The sequence below is a fragment of the Drosophila mauritiana genome, chromosome 2R (assembly GCF_004382145.1).
Source record: "Drosophila mauritiana strain mau12 chromosome 2R, ASM438214v1, whole genome shotgun sequence".
NCBI lineage: Eukaryota > Metazoa > Arthropoda > Insecta > Diptera > Drosophilidae > Drosophila > Drosophila mauritiana.
The window spans coordinates 19,041,589-19,061,700 of record NC_046668.1 but is presented as its reverse complement, the minus strand read 5'-3'; the positions used below and the strand labels follow the sequence as shown (position 1 = coordinate 19,061,700).

The window sequence follows — 20,112 nt, the reverse complement described above, 5'->3', positions numbered from 1 at the left end:
TTCTGGCGAAATCAGCTGTCAAAAGCGATCTGGTTCAAAGTTTCTTAATATGTATGTGGGTTTCAAAAGGGAGCATGGGAATTCAAATCAAATAAATATAATTCATTCAAAAATCATCATAAATTGTTGGATTCTAAGTCTCACTAAAAACATGCTGCCAGATGTTATGTTAGATTTGAAATTCAAAATATTATAACGAGAGTGTTTAAATGATGGTAATGATTTTGCATGACCAACCCCACCCACAAAGAACTACACGAGGCTTGTTAAATTTTCTAAATTATAATTTTATTGAATCGATTCGGTTTCATTTCACAAAACTCTCGCCTGCAGTGTCCGTGTTTTTGATGTGGCGTTTAAACAATCCTATCTGTATATGCATAAGTAGGGTACCTATGGATACGCACACATATAAATGATTTGAGAGTACCTGGTTTATATATGTATGTATATTTGTTAGCTGCACTGCCGTGACATACAATTGTACATAATGTATTTGCTAGGGTTTCGTTATTGTTTTTTGTTTTTTTATTATTTTTTTCATTAATCTGGAGCCGACATTAATACTTGACACTTAACGGATTTAGCTTAGTTAATCGCCGATCACCGATTAATTCACTATCCATTCACTCTATTTACAGGGCTCCGCATTAAATTTAACTAGCTTTCACTATTATTTGAATTGTGTTATGCTTAGTGTGGTTTAGTTAATTTGGTTTGCGTGTGACTTCTGCCAATTTTGCCTCAGTGTGCGGCTTACCAACTAGGGCGGTTGCCAGCCTGCGAATCGCATTTATCGGTTTTATCTGTTTATATCGTTTAAGAGTTAATTAAAATTACAATTTCGTCTACTAATGAATTTATTTACAGTGCCTGCACACTCGCAATGCATTCGTATCAATTATATCGATAAGCACAATTATAAATTGCATTTAATATTAAATTTTCCCCTCATTTGTGTTTGTTTCTTTCCGTTGTCTTTTTTTTTTATGTGTTTGTTTCTAGCCAAAACTAATTATGTACAATTAAACGAGCTTCACCCACAATTGGGTCAGACACAAATAGGTTAATACCCAACTTTTGAGTACTGACGCTTGAATTTCAGTATCATCCGCTCCCGTAATTTATCCGCTTATCGGCTATACATATACATTCATTATCGTACTTAAACATAGCTAATACCTAAAACTGATAAATGTGCAAAGCAATCGAATGCAGAACCATCTTTTGTTCACACGTATGTGCGTCCAAGGACTCTTGAGTAAATCTCTCCTGAATGACAATTATTTACAGCAAATTTCAATCGAACAACTTGATGCAATGGGCTGTGGAGTGCAAGTTCGTTGGCAGTAAAAGATTGCATAGAAGTGGGTTATTGTGATTCCAGAGAATTGGATCTCTGCTCGTTAATCCGGCTGTTCGGGGTATTTATAGCTAGTAAGTCTTATTTCATAATGAAGAGGTGTGTTAGGTTTTTCTATGGGTGTGTGCAGTCAATATTCGGTAGCAGAATGAGATTTACAGATAACTGACAGTTGAATATGGGATATAAGACGGATGTTCGGTTTTAATCAATCATTTTTCACCCATATCTCTGGACATTGTAAGGCAGTCCAGAAGTCAAACAATTATGGTAATAATATGTGATTTTTGGGGCGTTCTTTCATTCAATTGGTCAATGTCCAATTCAAATCGATGTCAAACAAGTAGCCTTTGTTCCAATGGGTCGAAGATCACGTTGATTATGATGCCCCACGAAAATGCATAGGTTTTTTTCAGTTTTCCAGGGATTAGCTTTCATCACTCTTAACGTTGTTAATTACTTGTTCGCTTATCAGATAATATGTTTGCTTTTCCACTAAGTGCAATCCTTAGAAGTAGGTAAATATAATACTTATGTTTGAGCCCCCCATGCGATACATAGAAAACTTAAATCACCTTGAATATGTGTGTCAGTGTTGCGTGTTTGTGTGTGTGTGTAGGTGTGTTTTGCCTTTTTAGTGTTTCGCTGCGTGTTGATTATTCCTTCATCTCAGACACCGAATTGCCGCTGGGCGTTCTCTCAACATGTTGCACGTTGCTAATGTGGATCTTGCTGCTGCTGCTGCTGCTACAGATGCGCCTGCTGCAGCTGCTGTTGTTGCTGCTGCTGCAGCTTCTGCTGCACTTATTCCTGTTTCGCTGGTCGTTAGCGTTGCTCGCTTGGGGGGCCCCAATCCCGCGGATTTTGCCACCGCTGCCGCGGCATGAAGGTATCCACACCCCGTTTCATAAAAGTGCTGCAGGCAGCAGGACACAATGCTCAGCAGCATGCAGCAGATGCCGCAGTAGAAGCTGTTGCTGTTGCTACTCGAATTGTGTTGCATGGCCGCAGGATGTTCGCCTGTTGGAGAGCAGAATCAAAAAGGCAATTAGGGTGGGCGGAATATGTCCTACATCACATGATTTTGGCATATTCCCGCACATTATTCGAGTTTTGCTTAAAGCAGAAAAAAACGAGACTCTTCTAGACGCCTGAGCAAAAAATCTGTTGACAATCGATATTGATTGCTTCTAGCTTTCACTTGACAGATTGCTCAACTCCTCAAATGGAAATGCATACTGAAAGCAGAAACTATATCTGTTCATTGATTAATTGTTTGGAAACAATCACTGATTGGCTTTGTTGCGGCTCTTCTGCGTCAGTTATAATCGTCCTTAGTTGGCATGCATGCAGTTTCCGTTTGAGCCAAAGAAAAACATTGGCAGCCAAAGTTGGTAAAGTTCTTGATGATCTCTCGAGCACACAAGCTGCTCCCATAAATCCCCGAACCCCCCTTTCAGTCGACTTTGCACACATGGCCCGTGTTATTGGCCTGCAGCTAAACTTCCTTGCTGCAGCGGCAACTAGAAATAATTTCCGTGCTGCTGCACAAATACAAACATGTGGGAGGGGCAAAAAAGGAGCTGAAAAAAAATCTAAAAAAATGCCAGCAGCAATTTCTCGCTGAGTCTGGTGCAATGCAATTACTGCGCGGCCACTCCCCCCGTTGCACTTGGCATTACAAATTGCGAATGTGCCGCTGCTAACAGGCAACTTCCACTTCCCGTCATAAACATGCAAAACTCCCTGACAGCACACAAACAAACACTAGCCGGGCTAAGCCCGTTGTTGCAGTGCCAGTCCTTACTTACCAATAATTACGTGCACATAGACGCTCGAGGTTTTTGCCACCGTCGGCACACAGGTATAGTTGCCGGTATCGCCGGGCATGGCGCGCTTGATTTTTAATCTGTGCCACGGAGCAACGTGGAGCAGTGTGTAGCAACGTGGAGAACCGGGAAGAGAAAGCATAGAGAAAGTGAAATGCAGTGGCTGGAATGGAAATGGTAGTGCACGGAGGTTGGGGAACAAAGCCAAACGGCCAGAGCCAAAAAAAAAAAACATCAACAAAAAGCACAAAACTTTTGCTACTTTATGCGATAGCATAATGTGTACCGAGCTGCCTCCACCACTGACTCTAATTCAAAGTTACTTTGCATTGAGGGAAAATAATTATTTTTTTTTTATAATTTAATGTTAAAAAGTTATCGTACATTAGCTTAATTAGTTGCTGTCACTTCAATGAGTTCGTTACAGGTATCAGCATTTTTTGTAAGCTTTCATTAATAAGGTATGCTCGCACTACACATTTTCCATTTTTCCTACTAGTCAAAATTTTTGTTTGAACATAAAGTTTTTAACTGGTACAATTTTCTTTTCAAGCCAATTATGAAGTATCAACTTCATTTTTGAACTAAAATTCTCAATATTATATATTGATTCATATGAATGAAAGTAAAAGGTTAAGGCATGATTTTCAGTGTAGTTCTTTTCAAGAACGTTTTCTAATCCCTTTTCATCTCCGTCGACGGCACCTGCATTTTATGGTCGTCTGCGTCGTTAGTTAACAGCATTAATGGGCAATGATCGCGTGGCGGAAACTAAAACTGGGCAAATAGCTACATCGGCCACAGACTCCGGGCTGAAATCCGGCTTTGACTCAGCTTTGACTTTGACTAGTGCAAATGAAAAGTCACACACGGGTAATTTCGGCACACAGTGAAGTGATGGAGTAATAAGGCCAGATCTTAACAATAAACCTATATTTTTTATGGCCAAATGGGAACTTATTTATATAACTAAGCTCTGTAAATATTAGTAAAAAAAAACCCTCTATGAAAGTTATTCCCTAAGGAGTAATACATCTCTATAGAAAGGAGTAAGGATACTCCGGCACTGATTCCCCCTCTTTGCTCTTTAGAGCCAGACTGCCAGTGGCTCCTTTGGCCGACAATCGTCCTTCGCTTTGGCCTTAAAATGTCATTCAAAGTCGTGGTCCGTGGTTCCACCGGCCGGCTAGTGAGGACATGGCTGCAGGACTGCAGCCTATCACAGGCCGGCTAGGATGGGCTTTAAACTTGCCTATGCCGCGCGGTGGTTACCTGTCCTTAATTAAGTGAGGCGGTATTTTAATGCGAAATAACTGAAATGCTCGGCACACATTTGCACGTTTGCCGAGCGGAATGCCGGAATAGCGTAATGGCGGAATGGCTGAATGGTGGAATGCCGAGTCGTTACATACCTGGAAGTCAGGCCGTCAGTCCAATCATCCTCGACGCGAATCCGGGCCATGGAGCTGTCGATTTCGTTCTCGCCCTTGCCATCGAGCATTTCGCTGCCTGTAATGTGAAGAGTAGCAAATTGAATTGCGTAAATGAGATGGAGGTGCGCCAAAATGGGCCAAGGTGCAGGCGGGCCGAAGTTCATTACGCATACGCACCTTTGTACCAGAATATGTTGCCCAGCTCGTGGGGTCCTTGCATAATTTTACACGTTAGGTTTATGTCACTGCCGGTTTTCACCATCAGATCGCTGGGCCCGAAGATTTCCGCTTTGAGTTCTGCAAGAAAAAATAAATACAAGAAGAAAAATTCAAGATGCGAAATAAAACAGAGAAGAAAAAGTCACTTAAGCTGGCAGTACACAAAGCCCAGTCTTTCCGCTCTTTTCCGTAACAATGATAATAATAATAATGTTAATGATAACGTCCAAGTGCACGTTTGTCTGCCAGGGTACAAGTGTGGGTACTGCCGAGCCTGGTCCCTACTTTATTACACAGACGCGTGTCTCTATTATGCTGGCGATAAGCTTTTGTTATGCCATATAAAAGGCAGTCGGGCATTGCGGTGATACCTGCAGCTAGCTAGCTGTTTTTCCCGCCGCCACTCTCAGCGGAATTGGGTACGAAAAAAAAAGAAAAAAAAAGACAAAAGCCTGGCAGATTGGAAAGAATTTTCCGCCTTCCATTTGGGCCACGAAATCAAAATGTCAACCATTGAAGTGCCTTTTGTTGTCGCAGCGTCAATGATTTCAATTGAGTAACATCACCATGGGCAGCCGCTAAATGTGATTTGTACTTAAAGCTTATGATGGCTGACAGTCGCCTTAATGGATCGCGTCCCAATCGCCCTTCCCTCAAACTTAAAATCCATTTTCCGCCCAAAGTGAACGCTAAATGCGACGACTGCAACTCTTTCGCTTCTCCTCCACTTTCACTGTCGTAAACTGCTGGAGAGGAGAATTTTTCAGGCCCTAAACAACCGCAAAGCCAGTGAAATGAATTGCAGCCAAAATAGTGGGGGGTTGGGGGAGCATGTGGGCGTATTGCAACTGGAACATCTGTATCGAGCTGAAACACACACTCATATTCCCATTGATGTGGCTAAGCTTTTGCTGCACGCTGCCTGCCATTCAATCGTGTGGCAAAAAGCGAACAAAACGAAATTTGAATGCTCCAAAAAGCAGTGGGGAAAGTGGAGGGAAGTGTGAGCCTGATGATTTTTCCATAACTCCTTCGGCGGACAACCTTTAAGTCGGTCCTTAAATCAGAGTTGTAGAGGTGTAGGGGATGTGCGTCCCAAAAATGTTAATCTAAATGAAATGCCAAGTGGAAAAAGTAATATACATCCCCAAAACAAAGGGGGAGCAGATCCAACCCCAAATGGAATTCGAACATGCTGGGCGATTATCTGGGTGTTTTATAGACCCGCACATATATATCTAGGCCCCAGTGTTCCGAGGCAGGCGAGAAAAGAGGAAAAAGGTGGCAAAAGTGCCGAGTGAGGCATGTTGTTGTCGCTGATGGCCGTTGTTGTACTCTATGCATGTGTATGTATGTGTGTACCTGGCAAAACAATTGTGGCAGCGAAAGCTAACCGTCTATGACTTTTGCCAACCTCGCAGTGCAAGGAGCGAAAATTATTGCCTCCCAGACACACTCACAGACACACGTGCAGCTGACAACGCGCCTGTGGTTCCCACGGGTTGGGGAGTGTATCCAAAGGATCTTAAGATTGGGATGGGGTTTTGCCCAGGTGCGAACCCGCATGACAGTCGGAATAAATGGGAATCGCTGCGAGAGGAGGTCCTCTGGAAAATTGGTTTAATTATAATTAGATTAAGTGGGCCGGGCAATTGGCAAGCTGCATTTTGGATGAGCTTTGGAGAGCTGCTGGCCAGTCAGTCAACCCACACGGCTATTTGAAGTTTTCATTAGGCCTGGCCGCTGTTGACCCAGGCCGAAAAGTTGCAAAGTCTACTCCTGGCCACAAGCCAAAGTCACAGCGCCCCACGTTCCGGACTCTCCTGGCAAACAAAGTCCTTGCCGAGCCTTGTTTACACACAGGCAGCTCAGGCTCAGACAGTGGAGAATTTTTGTGCAGCCGCAGCAGAAAGTAGCAAACGAGGCAAGGAGCCGGAGGAGGCAGGGATTGGAGCCTGGGAAATGCATTTTCATTTTTCTTGATTTCGCGCATAAAATGCGCATAAGCCTATATGGCCATAAACATTTGGGGCGATGAACTTTGCTGAGCAGGGGCTCGGCACAAAACATGGCATACTTTTTGGGGCCGGAGCATGGCGATGCATCGGAGCAGCCTGCTCCGGAATCCTTCTGCTTCACTCGTTTGCGGAGCCAAGCTGTAAAAATTTATTACCCTTCGCCTGTGTTGATGCATGTTTGCACACATGTAACAACATCTCGGTATTTATTGCACGAAAAACAATATCAAACTGGGCCTTATCTTTAAGCCAAGCCTATGGGCCTCTTTAAATTTCTTTTTGGGCCGACAATTAATCGGACGCGGACGTGCAATTGCTCGGAATTAATTGTCAAATCAAATAAACAAATTCAATTTGTAAAAGTCAGCCGCATTGCCAGCACAATTGATGAAGTATTCCGCCTGCCATCAGTTCCATTTCCACTTGCTCCTGTCAGAATCCCCCTCATTCCACCGAAAGGAAAATAAAAACGGCGAAATGAGAATGCCAAAACATCATCATTGCCCACCACCAACCAAGTCCCGAAATTCGGCCTTTTCAGTAGTCTCCATTGTTGTGATTATTATTATTATTAATAATTCGACATTGCTGCAGAGACATTAATCATTTTCCCCCCACCCTCGCAGCTCGTTTATCCTATTTCCCGGCAATATCTGAGTAATTTATCATTAGGGCATTTTTTGGTCTAGGCATTCGCTGTAGAATGTAATTTGAGCAGCAAATGAACGAAATGGGAAGTAAAACATTTGATTGCCGGGCAAATTGGACCGAGTCCTTGCTATCTCGTCCTTGCAACTTAACTTAGTTATAAAAACTTATTCCGAGAGCTCAACCACTTGCTTCACCTGGCCTATTGTTGTGTACTTTAGGCTAAGGCAAACTTCTCGCTCACGTACAATTTGCATGCGATTTGGGTCAGGTGGAAAACAGTGCAACAACAATTTGGCTGTTGGCAAGACAATGAGAATCGCTTAACTTTTAAGCCGGCTCAAGTGTTCGCTTCTTGAGCAATCAATGTGCATCATAATTGCCAACATTTTCTTGGTTCTCCGTCTATTAACCCCAGAAAACAATTGGGTGCTTTCGAGTATTGCTGCAAATTCTGGCTTATAACGATTTCTTTGTTTTTGGCAAGGCCACGTTAATGGATTTTCGAGGCACACAATTATTTTTCCATTCAAGCTGCCAAAGAAAACTCCCCGAGCTGAAACTAATTTAGTGCCGCTTGAGGGAAAAGGGAAATAATAAAAGCCACTTCCACAAGAAAGTGTCGTCCCAGTGGAAGTTATTATCGGTTTAGTTGTTGTGAATTTTCAGAGTTTGCCTTCGAACTATTTATTAAAAGTAACTTGAATTAAATACTTTGAGAGCTGCTGCGATTTTCAATCAGTTTAATGGATTATATACTTATGATTTTAGATTTTAATTTGTTTCCTAAGTGAATAGAACTTAAGATATATGAATAATCCGGTTTATCCCTTTGGCAATTAAACTTAATTTGTTACTTCCCCTAGGCTAGATACACTGAGCCCAAGTCAAGTCGTCCTGCAAGGGATGAAGTCCTGCAGCTGTTTATTGCTTCTGAGTTGCTGTTGCTTATGCTTCGGATTATTATTTGCGCTTGATTGCATGCAATTTGCTGGCTGCTAATGTCAACAGCATCAGCGAGGCAAAGTGTTGGTTTATGGTGCCCAAAATGAGCCATCTACTTGGCATCTCCATCTTGTCAGCTACGCATTCAAATTACCTTCAATTCCAGCTCCCCTGCCCCACAGATCCTTAGATCCTTCGGCTGGCTGCAGCTCTTCCGCTGGCTGTGCAATTTGTTTTTCACTCCACCTTCTGTCCATCCCTCCACGACTAAGAAAGGTAGCGTTTACGCTTGATTACATTCACGCTGGTAAACAAATTTTTCCAGAAGCATCAACAACACCTTTCTTACAATACGCTTTCCAAGGGGTACTTAAGTTTCTCACAACCATTGCAATTCTACTTTAAGATTTTAATAAAGAAAGGGAACAATGGTTTGCAGAAGGCCAGAATGAAAATATCTGATGTTTAGCTACATATAATGAGCTAGGGTATAGCCAAGTCGATCATTTGCTGCTCTTGTGCTCTCTCGATTTATTTTGTTCGCCCCAGCAGCACTTATCCTGCTGCTCGTCCTTGGGCTGTCAGTTGGGTCCTGTTCTCTTGTTGTCGCTCAGTTTGAGTGGGACAGGGACACATAATTTAATTTACAATTTGCTCGCTTTATCAGCGTGTTTGGTAATTTGCCCCAAATTCAAAATTAAATGGAGTCGGGTCTGCAGCTATCTATGTGCATATAAACATGCTCCCACTTTTGACACCTACAAGGAGTGGGCGGATGTGGGGTATTGGCCAAACTACATTTTTCTGGAGTCGAGTACATAAAGTTGGTAATTTAAGCAATTGAAGCGGCTGCTGCAGCATTAAAATGTCAAAAATATTGCGGCCAAGGCGGAAGTCTGTTGTGGGTGGTGGGTGGTGCCATGTGGGAGGTGTTAAGTGGGCGGAGGAGGCGGAAGGAACGGCCCAGACTGAAGGCGATTTATGTTTATGATGCCTCTGGTCAACTTGGCGCTGTTTTGTTTATCATTCGCCGCGTACTCCACTTTCATCTCTCTCGCTTTTATTCTCGTTGCGAATGGCGTGTAATAGAATTTTCACAACGCTACGAAAAGAAACAGCAGCCGTTGAGGAAAAAACATAAATTTATGGAATTTTTAGTGCACAATTTTTTATTTGCATAAGCGCATAAAAATTCTGGCATAACAACAAACTTGTTTGCAGCGACAATGACAGCATGGCCCAGCACAGTGGAGACAAAATAAAGCGAAGGAGAATGGCTTAAGTATGAAAAATGAGTAAGCGTTTACTTTTAAATTACTTGGCATCCTAAGTGATAATTTCATGCCACTTCTGCTCCTCGGCAACTTGAGACCTATGGATATTTTGTGGCTTTAATGGTTTTCACTTCACTGTTCGCACTGGCCTGCTGTTTGCTGTTTCCGCGTGAGTGGCATGTCGAATATTTTATATGCACATTTCTTTTTGGGCATTTAAATGAGTGCCACAGCATCCCAGGCTGCTGTGTGGGCGTGGCCGGTTATATGCAGCCGCCTAGCAGTCATTTGCATTTCCGCAAATGTAATATTTATGACTCTATGTGTCTGTCTCTGGCTCTGTGACTCTGTGAGTGTTTGAAGCTGACTTGTCAGCCTGTCAAGTTTGCATACACAGGCGGTGGTAGTGGAGCAGGCAGCATCCAACCAGCTCCAGCATGCGTGTAAACATATGTATGTGTATATTCAAAGCTCTCGTTCATATTCCCGGACTCACTAAAAGATTCATAACCGAGCAGGGGGGCCTGACCAAAGCATTTTAAACTGGCCAAAAGTCGCTTGGCCATGTGGTGTGGCTAAAACAACATGGACGAGCGTTTTTTGGGGGGGCGGGCAAATCAGAGATCAAATAAGCTCATTGAGAGCACTCTTCCGCACCAGAAGCTTTTAGCCAAATGCATTTTGCTAATATTAAATGCGATAAAAATGCACCGAACAGGAACGAAACCGAAAAACCCACAAGCATTGCCTACACAAATTTCGGCTGGCCGAGTGTGCTGCCAAGGATAACGTCTTTTCAGAACCCAATTCCTGATGTGTGACATGGGTTCGTAGCCTTCGAACCTTCTGACCCAAGTGCACACTAATTACCCGACGAATTGCCAAGGAAAAGAGGTAAGCAGTAGGCACTTGCTCACGTTTTAACCATCAAATTGTTCTGCTCAGCAAGCCAATTTGCACATAATCGAATTGAAAATTTTATAATCACGAGCAGCAGAGGAGAAGCTGGAAGCTGGCTGTGTCGCTCGACGGGTGGCCAAAACGGCTACGAACTACGCTCACATGTTCCGGAGGAGGTCCTGGGAAAATACCATGCATATTGTATGGCTTGCTTAAGCTCCTGGAAACCTGCATAGCTTGCTCAAAACTGCTGGAGAGCTTCAAGAGCTTAGCCCATAAAAGTAATCACTTCAGTGGTTTGTGACCAATTCCGAGCCAGCCTTCTTTTCTCCTCCCCCTCCCGCCGTTTCGATTGGCCTACTTTCCACTGCCGGATAATGGTCGAAATTTTGATTATCAGGCTCCGTAGGTGAATCATTGGTAATGGTTATGAGATAACACAAACTGTTGCACATCTCTTGTCTAGATGGGCACAAGTTTTGGGGATTAAAGTCAATTGGAATGGCACAGTATGTTATTTACCACAACAGATGAACTTTTATTACTCAAAGTTTTTTTACCTGAAGTATGCTTAAGTCAACCCAGCTTGTGGGGTAAAAATGAAACTACAGTAGGGATTATATCTAAATATTACTTCTTCAAGACCAATTACATTAAGTCAAAATAAGAGTGATGTAAACAAAAAATCTATTTCCTTTGAAAATATTGTGAAAAGGTCTGAGGAAAATGAAAATTAAGTTGTTTAGATACCCCGTCCAAAGAAAGCTAAGAGATCTGTGGCCATAACTCACCCACTACGTTGAAGGTGTACGACAGGGACATCTTGGGCTCCGTGTTGATTTGGCACTCGTAGACGCCGGAGTCACGTGGCTGCGGATACTTGATTTGCAGTGTCCAATTGGCGGAGCCATCGGGTCGCAGAACCTGCGGCAAGGACACGAAAAACTTTAAGTTTCCATCCGGAATGGGGCAATTGTTAGGGATGCTGGCTTACCTGAAAACGCTGATCGGATGTGTAGGTTGTGCCGCCGGCGGTGAGTATATGCAGATCACGTTTGCGTATCCAGGAGACCTACAAGAAAAGACAGCAAGGGGATCGGAATGAAGTGGTTTTCTCAGTTGGACCGCTTGCCGCGTGGCAAAAGTTTCGGGAGCATTACAAATTCCGCACTTAAAAGTTTTTTTTCTCGCAAGTGAGTTAAACGTGTTTTGTCTGCTGTTATTCCCAAACACTCCCAGGAGTTGGGACGATGAGGTGGCAAAATGAAAAACAAAGCGCAAAGTTTACTTTCCTTTTACGTTTTTTTTTTTTTTTTTGTTGGTGTTCCGGCGTTGGTTAATCTTTAACATTTTGCTTTTCGTTACTGCCATTTAATCAGCAAACAAACAAAGCACAGTGTCGGGTGGGTGGAAAACAAGAAAAAGTTCGCACGCTTAAGCCGAATACATTTGAGCGTGAAAAGGCCAACGTTACGTATACGCCCCGTTGCTAGGAAATGAAAGATTCCCATACAAATGGCCATTGACAATTGCGAAACTCTTTAAGCCAGACTGGTCGTAAGGTCAGTGGGTCGCGGCGGTCCAATTTTGTCAAAGCTGCTTGCTCAGCGCAATTTCCAATTGTTTCAAATAGCCTTCAATCCTTTTCGAACGGCCAAAAGCGGCCAGCAATGAGACAGCTTTGACGCCATTTTCAGCCTTTATTCGGTAGCATTTTTTATTATGGCTTGAATTACATTTTCATTTGATTGCCTAGCGCCTTTGCCTTCGCATTGGCCTTCGTCCTTCGCTGGAAAATCTTTTGGGGAAAGCCATTAACCATGATTTTGTGTCTCTGCTTTTGCCCCAAATAAAGCGGCCCGTGATTTCTTGCAAACCCACCGCCCACACACTTTGTGCCCTTTTTGGCACATTGTTTCCAATTTATTTGACGACCTTAGTTTCTCTGCTTGTTCCCGGCTATTGTGATACTCAATTTTAATTACATGGAAAAAGTTTTCGGCCTCACTCCACTCCGCGCGGAAACTTTAAATGTTTGCCGACTGTCAACATTAAAGTAGAAAATATGCTACCTCATTAATAAATTTAATTGCTTGGCCCTGGGGCTTTGGATTTTAGAAGCCACGATGTTTATGGTAGCTAACTATTGACCATCCACTAAATTCATTTGATTCGGGACTAAAATCGGGACACAGCCGATTGAAAGCGGTCACGTAATACGTAAAAATAAAAATCATTCGCTTGTAAAACTTTTATGAGCTACTGCCGCTTTTACGCCCCCCATTTTCATAGGCGAATTGTCTTGGGTAAATGTAAATTAAACCGTTCCGAGGCAGCAGAAGGGGAAAAAGGTCAAATCTCGGCAACATTGAGAGCGATTTACCCGTTCGTTATTGTCGCTGGCACACAGTGCGTATGAGTAATGCCATAGAGCTTGGCCATTGTGATTTCTGCAAGCCGTAAAGCCAAATCGAAATGAACTGTAAACGCGACAGGCGGCAAAAACAATATAACTATCCGAATGTTAGCTTTATAGCGCCCAATTAGATATTCCAGGCCAGCGCTTTAATATTTAATTCCAGCTGAAAGCTGCAAGCGGCGAAAATCAAAAGTGAAAAGTTTTCCAGCTCCAGCCAAGACGGCTCTCGACCCGATTCTCAGCCATATCCCCTGTCAAGAAGTTGTCCCAATCCGAGGATTTCGCCACCGAGGGACGACAGGTTGCTGCAGAGCAGTCCCGTGAGTGCTGAAACTTTGCTGGGGGTATAATTTTCGTAATGTCTTTAGGTTTAAATAAATACCACAAGCATAGTTTTATATTATTTAACACTTTGTGTGTTCGCTGCGGCCGGAAACTTTCACTCTACGTGCACCACTACTCACCACCTCAACCCTTACTTTCCCTTTTTGTTTTTCTGTCATCTCACAGGAAAATGCCAAATGAAAGAAGTTTCAGCTGAGGTTGCCTCAGTCTAAGTGTGCATGTGTGTGTGTTTGTGTGCGAGCGTGTGGAAAACTTGGCGAAAATACATTAAAAACTTTGCTGACGCATTTTCTGCGTCTCTAACCAAGAGAGACTTTAGACTTGGCCAAACTCGACGGAGCCAAAAATAGTTGCACTTGCAGCGGCTATAGCTCTTGCTGTTGCTGTTGCAGTTGCAGTTGTTAGTTTGTTGCCACACTGGCTTTGTCAGAGCTTAGGAAATGGCGTGAAAAGTTACATTAAGCCCTGCGGAAAGCGGTATCCAATTCCTAAATTCGCAAATTACTGGGTCAGCACTTAATGAACTTGAGCCAAATTAAATTGTTTTTCTTGCGACCATGACAATAAACAAATGAAGACTTCAATGGCAGCATTTTGTAAACAAAGTTGTAAACAGATTTTGATTCTTTCTTTTTTTGTGGGCCTCCCAGTTCGGCGAACGAAGGTCGCCGCCATTAAAAAGGGTTCGCTGCCTTTTCACAAAGCCTAAAACTTTGTTTAATATACTTTTTTCTTTTCCAGCCAGCTCGATGCCGCTGGTATTACACGAGTAAATTGCTTGTGCTCATGTTCGCCGATGTAGCCGTGGAGAAGCGTTTATGAAAACGTTGGCGGCACTCGGCGCGTAATAAATCAACAGCGAACGGACAATCCTGTGAAGTCAAGTTGAACAAGCGGATTCCACGCCAGCTTCCGGCAAGGATGGTCGAAAAACAAGTACAGATGGCTGCCATTGTGGACCGAAGACTTGAATACCCTGGCATTTATTGCTCAATTAGTGCTGAACAGAACTTTCAATACGCCACAGATCCCTAATAACCCTTTCTATCATGATCCAATTACAAAAGTTTGTACTCGAGTTTATTGAGCCAGCTAATTCCACATTGATTATATTTCGACGGAAGGAATCTCCGAAATGCTTGTTACTCCAGAATTTATCTTTAAGCAAGCTCCAACTTTTAGATATAAACTATTCGCTGTTAAATACTTAATACATTTCATAGATACACATCATCCAAAAAGTGTATCCTCAACTTTGGTGGAACATGGTATCCGAAGAGGGCGAAATGCGAGAGGCGACGGCAGTGTCAGCTGATATGGAAATGGCACCCATCCCGCCCGGAAAACTCACGGCTAACGAACTAACGGCAGGGGCATAAATTACCCGAGGATTCCTGCTCCTCCGCGTAGAGTGGCGCATAATGGAAGCCAAGCGCCGGCAAAGTTATTTGCCGTAACTGTTACACTTTCAATTTTGAGTTTATGGGTGCACTGGAGGCGCCGGAGGAGCAGGAGGATGCGAAGGAGAAACACCACTTGGTGCGGGCTGCCCGTGGAAGCCAGTTTTTGCGTGGGCACTGACAGCGCGGTTCCAGTCTGTCAATTACAATTAATGTGGGCAACTTGGCTGCGGGACAAGTTTGTTTTCCAGCCAGCGCATGCTTAACTGCCTCCATTACGGCATGCATCTTTCATTAAAACCCCAGTCTGGGAATTTTCATCGAACAGAAAATCGATTAAATTTAATGGCAACAAAAACGGCGTAATATTGAATTCAATGTAATATCAAATGATTTAAGTAATCTCTAACTTTTACCTATTTAACATAAACAAACATAAACAAGCAGTACCCTTTGACACGATTGACAAACTGAATCGCCACATTACCTATTCCATCCAAAACAAAAGAATAGCAACAGCTACTTCAATATTATACAAAAGATGTATTAAAATTTTTGGTTAATTTCGGTACCCCATTATTCAAAAACCGTCGAACCGATCAAAGAATGGAGTGCGAAAAATGTGGTTCGTTTGCAGGATGTTAAGTCAAGATGTCATGTCCATCCATTATCTCCATTAGATATCACCAGCAATGCTGGTGACCATAGGCTTAATTTGACACGGAGTCTGACGGACCTTAAACCGGAAACCACTCTGGAAATGGAGATTGAGGAGGCTCTGTCCTCCAGTAGTGCCGATGACACTCCGCCGGGCATGATCGTCGTGGAGACCCGCATCAGTTCCTGGCAGAAGGTGAAGTGCTATGACAAGGATGGTACGACAGCGGATGCGGAGGATCCTCAGATACCGGCCTGCTCCCTGGGCCTAAAGCCAACTGTCCAGTTCCAGAAGCTACCGCACCCAAGTCACCCTCTAGTCAGCAACGAGGCTGTCCTGGCCGCCGCCACCAGCTCTTCCTATTCCGCCTCCCCACCCAAGCCCGCGGCCACAGACTCCATTGCTACGTTGCGGCACTGCGTCGATGGTGCCACCCAGTGCAATAACCTGAATTACGAGTCCGCATCCAACGAATCGATGCCCTCGGTGGGATCGCTCGTCTGCCGCATTTGTCACAATGCCGATAATCCCGAACAGTGAGTAGCATTTCAGGTGCCAGGATAAATGAGGGGATAAAGAACTTAGTTTACCCTGTAGAACGATATTCCTATCCTACTAGCTAATTAACTAAATTAATTTTTATGAAAATCATTTTCTGTTTTGCCATTTTGGGTAAACTTTTTACAAAGATCCATCATCAGTGGGGTTTTTCATAACATAAATAATAAAGTATTGAAATAATTAACAATTGAAATAATTAACAAAATCCCCAATTGGCACTAAATATCCCCCGCATTTGAATATTGTTTTTCAGGGTGCTGTAACTTCCATTTAATTACGCACGTGCAGCCGCAAATTGTGCATGAAATTAATTGCACGGCATTTAATGCATTTAGCAGAGAGCCCGCGAGCGCATGCATTTATTTATTTTAATAATTAAAATTAACACTGCAGACAGCGCCAGCAGCTCGCCCCAGTTTTCCCCCATTTCCCTCCCGAGTTTCCCCATCGAGCACTTTATCCCTGATTATCTGGTTGCCTGTCTGCTTAATCCCCTGATTTTTCATTGTTGCCGCTGTTTACCACCACCACCCACTATGCCACGCCCGCCCACTGAAACTTCCGACTTTTCCGCCCCCGATTTGTTTGCAGACTCGTGTCGCCGTGTTTGTGCAAGGGCTCGCTGACATATGTCCATGTTCACTGCCTGGAGTGTTGGATTAGCACCTCGCGCTGCACCACCTGCGAGCTGTGCCAGTTCCAGTACAATACGGAACAGACTCTGCGGTAAGTCAAGAAGTACACTCGAAAAAAGAACCATATAGTGTCTGCAATTCCCAGGAAAATCCATTCCAAATTTGCTTAAATAATTGATTCAGCTTAGCGAGCACACAGTACTCAGAAAGATTAAAATAACATTACATTATCGCATCTCAAGGTCGACATATTCATGTTCCATTCTATGTGTGTTTTTTTTCGAGTGTACTAAGCATATAACAGTAGTCGGTAGCTGCCACTGGAAGCGGCAGCAGATGAAAGACGCCTGCGGCTCTCATCTTTTTAATCAGCTGAGTTGGCTTTGTGCCCGTGCTCCACTTGCTGTGGCAGCAACTCCTCCTAATTGCCAGCACAGCTTTGTTAGCGGCTTTGTGTTGTTGGTCGGACCGTGCATCTTTCCAGATTTCGTTGCAGGTACACCTGCCTGCAGTCGCTGCGCCTGTGGTACTCAAGGGCCATGAGTCGCAGGGCGCTGCAGGAGGACTGCCAGATGTTCTCGCTGCTCACCTTGGTGGCATTCGGAATTATCGGTACCCTGCTGGTGGGCATCCAGTACTACGCCCTGCACACCCACTCCTGGGGACTGAGTAAGCTGTGGACCAAGTCCTGGATGCTGTTCTTCCTGTTCATGACGGTATGATAAGCTGCCACTTGCTCCGCTTACTCGCATCTAATGTGACCGCCCCCAGATCACCGTTTACTTCGCCAACATTTACATGCTGATCAAGTCCCAGCTGACGCCATGGTATCGGTAAGATTCCACTTTTATTTGCATCAGTATGTGCCCATGTGTGAACTACATTCAACTCATATAGCTGGTGGCAATCTGCGCGTGACATTAAACTTATCCTGGAGAACCGACGACCGTTTCCGAACCCAAGCCGCTTTCTGCCATCATTTCAATTGGAGACGGTATCGACGACAGCCTCCATGTACACCCATCACGATCAGCAGGAAGCACCAGTGCCCAGCTCCTCGCCGGTCATCGTGATCACCTCCAGCGAGGAGGAGACGGAGGATAAGTTGGCCCACAAATGGGGAACGCGGCTGGACAGTGAGGTCCTGGCCGCAGTAGTAGCAGCCACGGTGGAATCGATTGCTGACGCAAGTGCCCGCGAGAGTGACAAACAGGACGATGACTAGCAGCAGCATCAGTTGCAACAGCAACAACGGCAACCGGATGGCGGCAACTAAAGTCTCGAGGGGATCAGGATGGATAGCATGGTGAAAGGTCTGGCCAAGTAATTAAGACTCAAGGGCAAGGATTTTGCTTGGCTTTCGTTGTTTGCGTGTCATTTGTTTAATGTAGTTTCAATGACTTAAATTAACTAACACTCACTCGATGAGAGCTCGAAATAAATGGGTAAACTTGAGCGAGAGGCCCCATGATGATGATGACGACGACAACGATAATGATGATGATGATGTTCTCCCTAGGTGGAAACGTTGGAGGAACTCCTGTTCTTGTTTTCCTGTTCGCCGGTTCGTGCCAGCACTTTGGCTGCTTCCTCCAAGGCGCACAACTTCCGGTTTCCGGCCTTGGCTCACTCCGCTCCCACCTCGGCCACCTTAAAGCGGGTATATTAAAGCTGATAACACGGACGCACAAGGATGATGGCTGAGCCAGTCACGTGATTGATGGCTCATAAATTAGTCATTTTGCTAGAGCGAGCAACGCCAGCCTATTTGGAAGCGTGTGGGCGTGTATTTTGCATGGTGGAGCAGGGGGAATTGCACCACTCGTTAAGGAAGGATGGCAACTCCCACAGGACGTTGCTCGCTTGTCGCCTGTCTTGTTTGGCCATTTTTCTCCCAGTCTCGAGTGCAGCCTCGAAATCACCCGGTAATTTGGTCTAGGCCCCCCACCGAATCCACACCCCGAACCCTTCCCTTCGCCATGGCATAGCATTTAATAACAGGCCGAGTCCTGGTTGCTAATGCACACTGGTTCAAGGATCCGGCATAGTGCCTGAATTTTGAGTGATTGGACTATCTGTCACCACTCCGGGCCACTGTATGCAGCAGAGTCCTGCGTCTGGCCAAAAAAGGGCTAATCCTGGCTAAGAGATGCGAGCCGGCCGCCCACCTAATGTGCCAGTGATGTTGACATATTAGGCCAGGCACTCCAACCCGCCTCGTTTGCGTATGGGCCATATTTGGCAAGGGGTTAACAACCCACTGCGACCTTAAATCATTTATTTTGGCTATGGACCAGGACGAAACGATCCGAAACGGAACGGAACGAAAGGAAAGGAAAGGAACCGGACCCCAATGGTTTGGCAATCACGGAGCGGAATGATTGAGTGCCTGCAAATCCCCAACGGAATTTTCATTTATTTTGCACAATTTCCATATGTTAAGCCATTGACTTTGCTACCCTGCCTTTTGGCTGTTTTTTATCAGATATGCCAAATGCCAGTGGCCCTCAAATTTGCACTAAAAGCTAATTAATTCGTGTTTCTGCGCTTTCGATAAATATTTTTTTCTAATTGCGCCCGTTTTTGTTTAATTACAAACTGTATATTTAGGCATGCTAAATATGCAGTTTTATTTACAACGCTGCTTGCTGCAATTTACACATAAACATTTAAACTGCCTAAGGATTATCGAAAAATTCGCTCGCATTTATTCACAAACTTTTTAATTAACCATTGCAATTATATCATTCCGGAAATATTTGTTTAAGACAGCACTTATTTATATAGCTTCTATTATTATTATAAATATTAAACCGATAAAGGAAATTAAAAAGAAACACTCAGAAAATTTACTGTAATATTTTTGGTAATATTTTAATAACATATAATTGTCACTTTGTTTTCATTGCATGATTACTTGGTTGACTTGTTTGGTTTGGCTTGTTGATTTAGCCAAAATTTACATGTGTACCATGAAAAATTCGCCAAATACCAAAAGAGCATTCAAAATAGGCATCGGTTGCTCCGATTATGGCCAAGTTTTCACTTTCCACTTACGTCCTTATCGCCCAGTCGCTCCACGCGGCAATGGAGGAAGCCGGTCTGGCCAACGGTTACGGTCAAGTTGCGCGGCACATCAAAGTCGAAGTAGGGCAGCAGATTGGAGGGCGAGACGGTTGTAGTTGACGTGGTGGGCGGCGTGGGTGCCAACGCAGCGCTGTAGCCTGGAAAAAATGGGAGAAACAAAGTGGATAGAGGTCAGTGGAATGGTGCGAACAACGCGGCGGCGGCAGCGGCATAAAAACTTGTGCCAAATGGAAATTTATTTTCATTTTCATTTGCACATACGTAGCGACGTATTGTTGGTTTTAGCGGGGCATTCAAATGCCCCGAGCTGCCAGCAATGCCGCAACTTTTGGTGGGGCAGGCAAAGCCCTAACTGAAACTGAAAAGTAATAAAATTCG

The 20,112-nt window shown here is 44.1% G+C and overlaps 2 protein-coding genes across 3 annotated transcripts in view; one reads left to right on the top strand and one right to left on the bottom strand.

Annotated features, from left to right (window-relative positions):
* Positions 1 to 266: 266 nt before the first annotated feature.
* Positions 267 to 20,112, bottom strand: part of LOC117137420 (zwei Ig domain protein zig-8) — a 45,733-nt gene continuing 25,887 nt past the window's right edge. The window contains exons 2-8 of the mRNA XM_033298850.1: positions 19,705 to 19,871; positions 11,624 to 11,701; positions 11,421 to 11,553; positions 4,803 to 4,922; positions 4,605 to 4,701; positions 3,175 to 3,272; positions 267 to 2,383 (exon numbers count right to left, since the gene is read on the bottom strand). Of these exons, the coding sequence (XP_033154741.1) occupies positions 2,028 to 2,383; positions 3,175 to 3,272; positions 4,605 to 4,701; positions 4,803 to 4,922; positions 11,421 to 11,553; positions 11,624 to 11,701; positions 19,705 to 19,871 (1,049 nt within the window). The 3' untranslated portion in view covers positions 267 to 2,027. The remainder of the gene's footprint in view (positions 2,384 to 3,174; positions 3,273 to 4,604; positions 4,702 to 4,802; positions 4,923 to 11,420; positions 11,554 to 11,623; positions 11,702 to 19,704; positions 19,872 to 20,112) is intronic.
* LOC117137419 lies at positions 15,250 to 18,108 on the top strand. Of its 2 annotated transcripts, none has more exons than XM_033298849.1 (6): positions 15,250 to 15,418; positions 15,474 to 15,987; positions 16,604 to 16,738; positions 17,144 to 17,363; positions 17,419 to 17,480; positions 17,545 to 18,108. In XM_033298849.1, the coding sequence occupies exons 1-6, from the start codon at positions 15,400 to 15,402 to the stop codon at positions 17,870 to 17,872; spliced, it is 1,278 nt and encodes a 425-aa protein (XP_033154740.1). In that variant the 5' UTR covers positions 15,250 to 15,399; the 3' UTR covers positions 17,873 to 18,108. The 2 variants fall into 2 exon arrangements, with proteins under 2 accessions (XP_033154740.1, XP_033154739.1); XM_033298848.1 differs by having other exon boundaries at positions 17,132 to 17,363.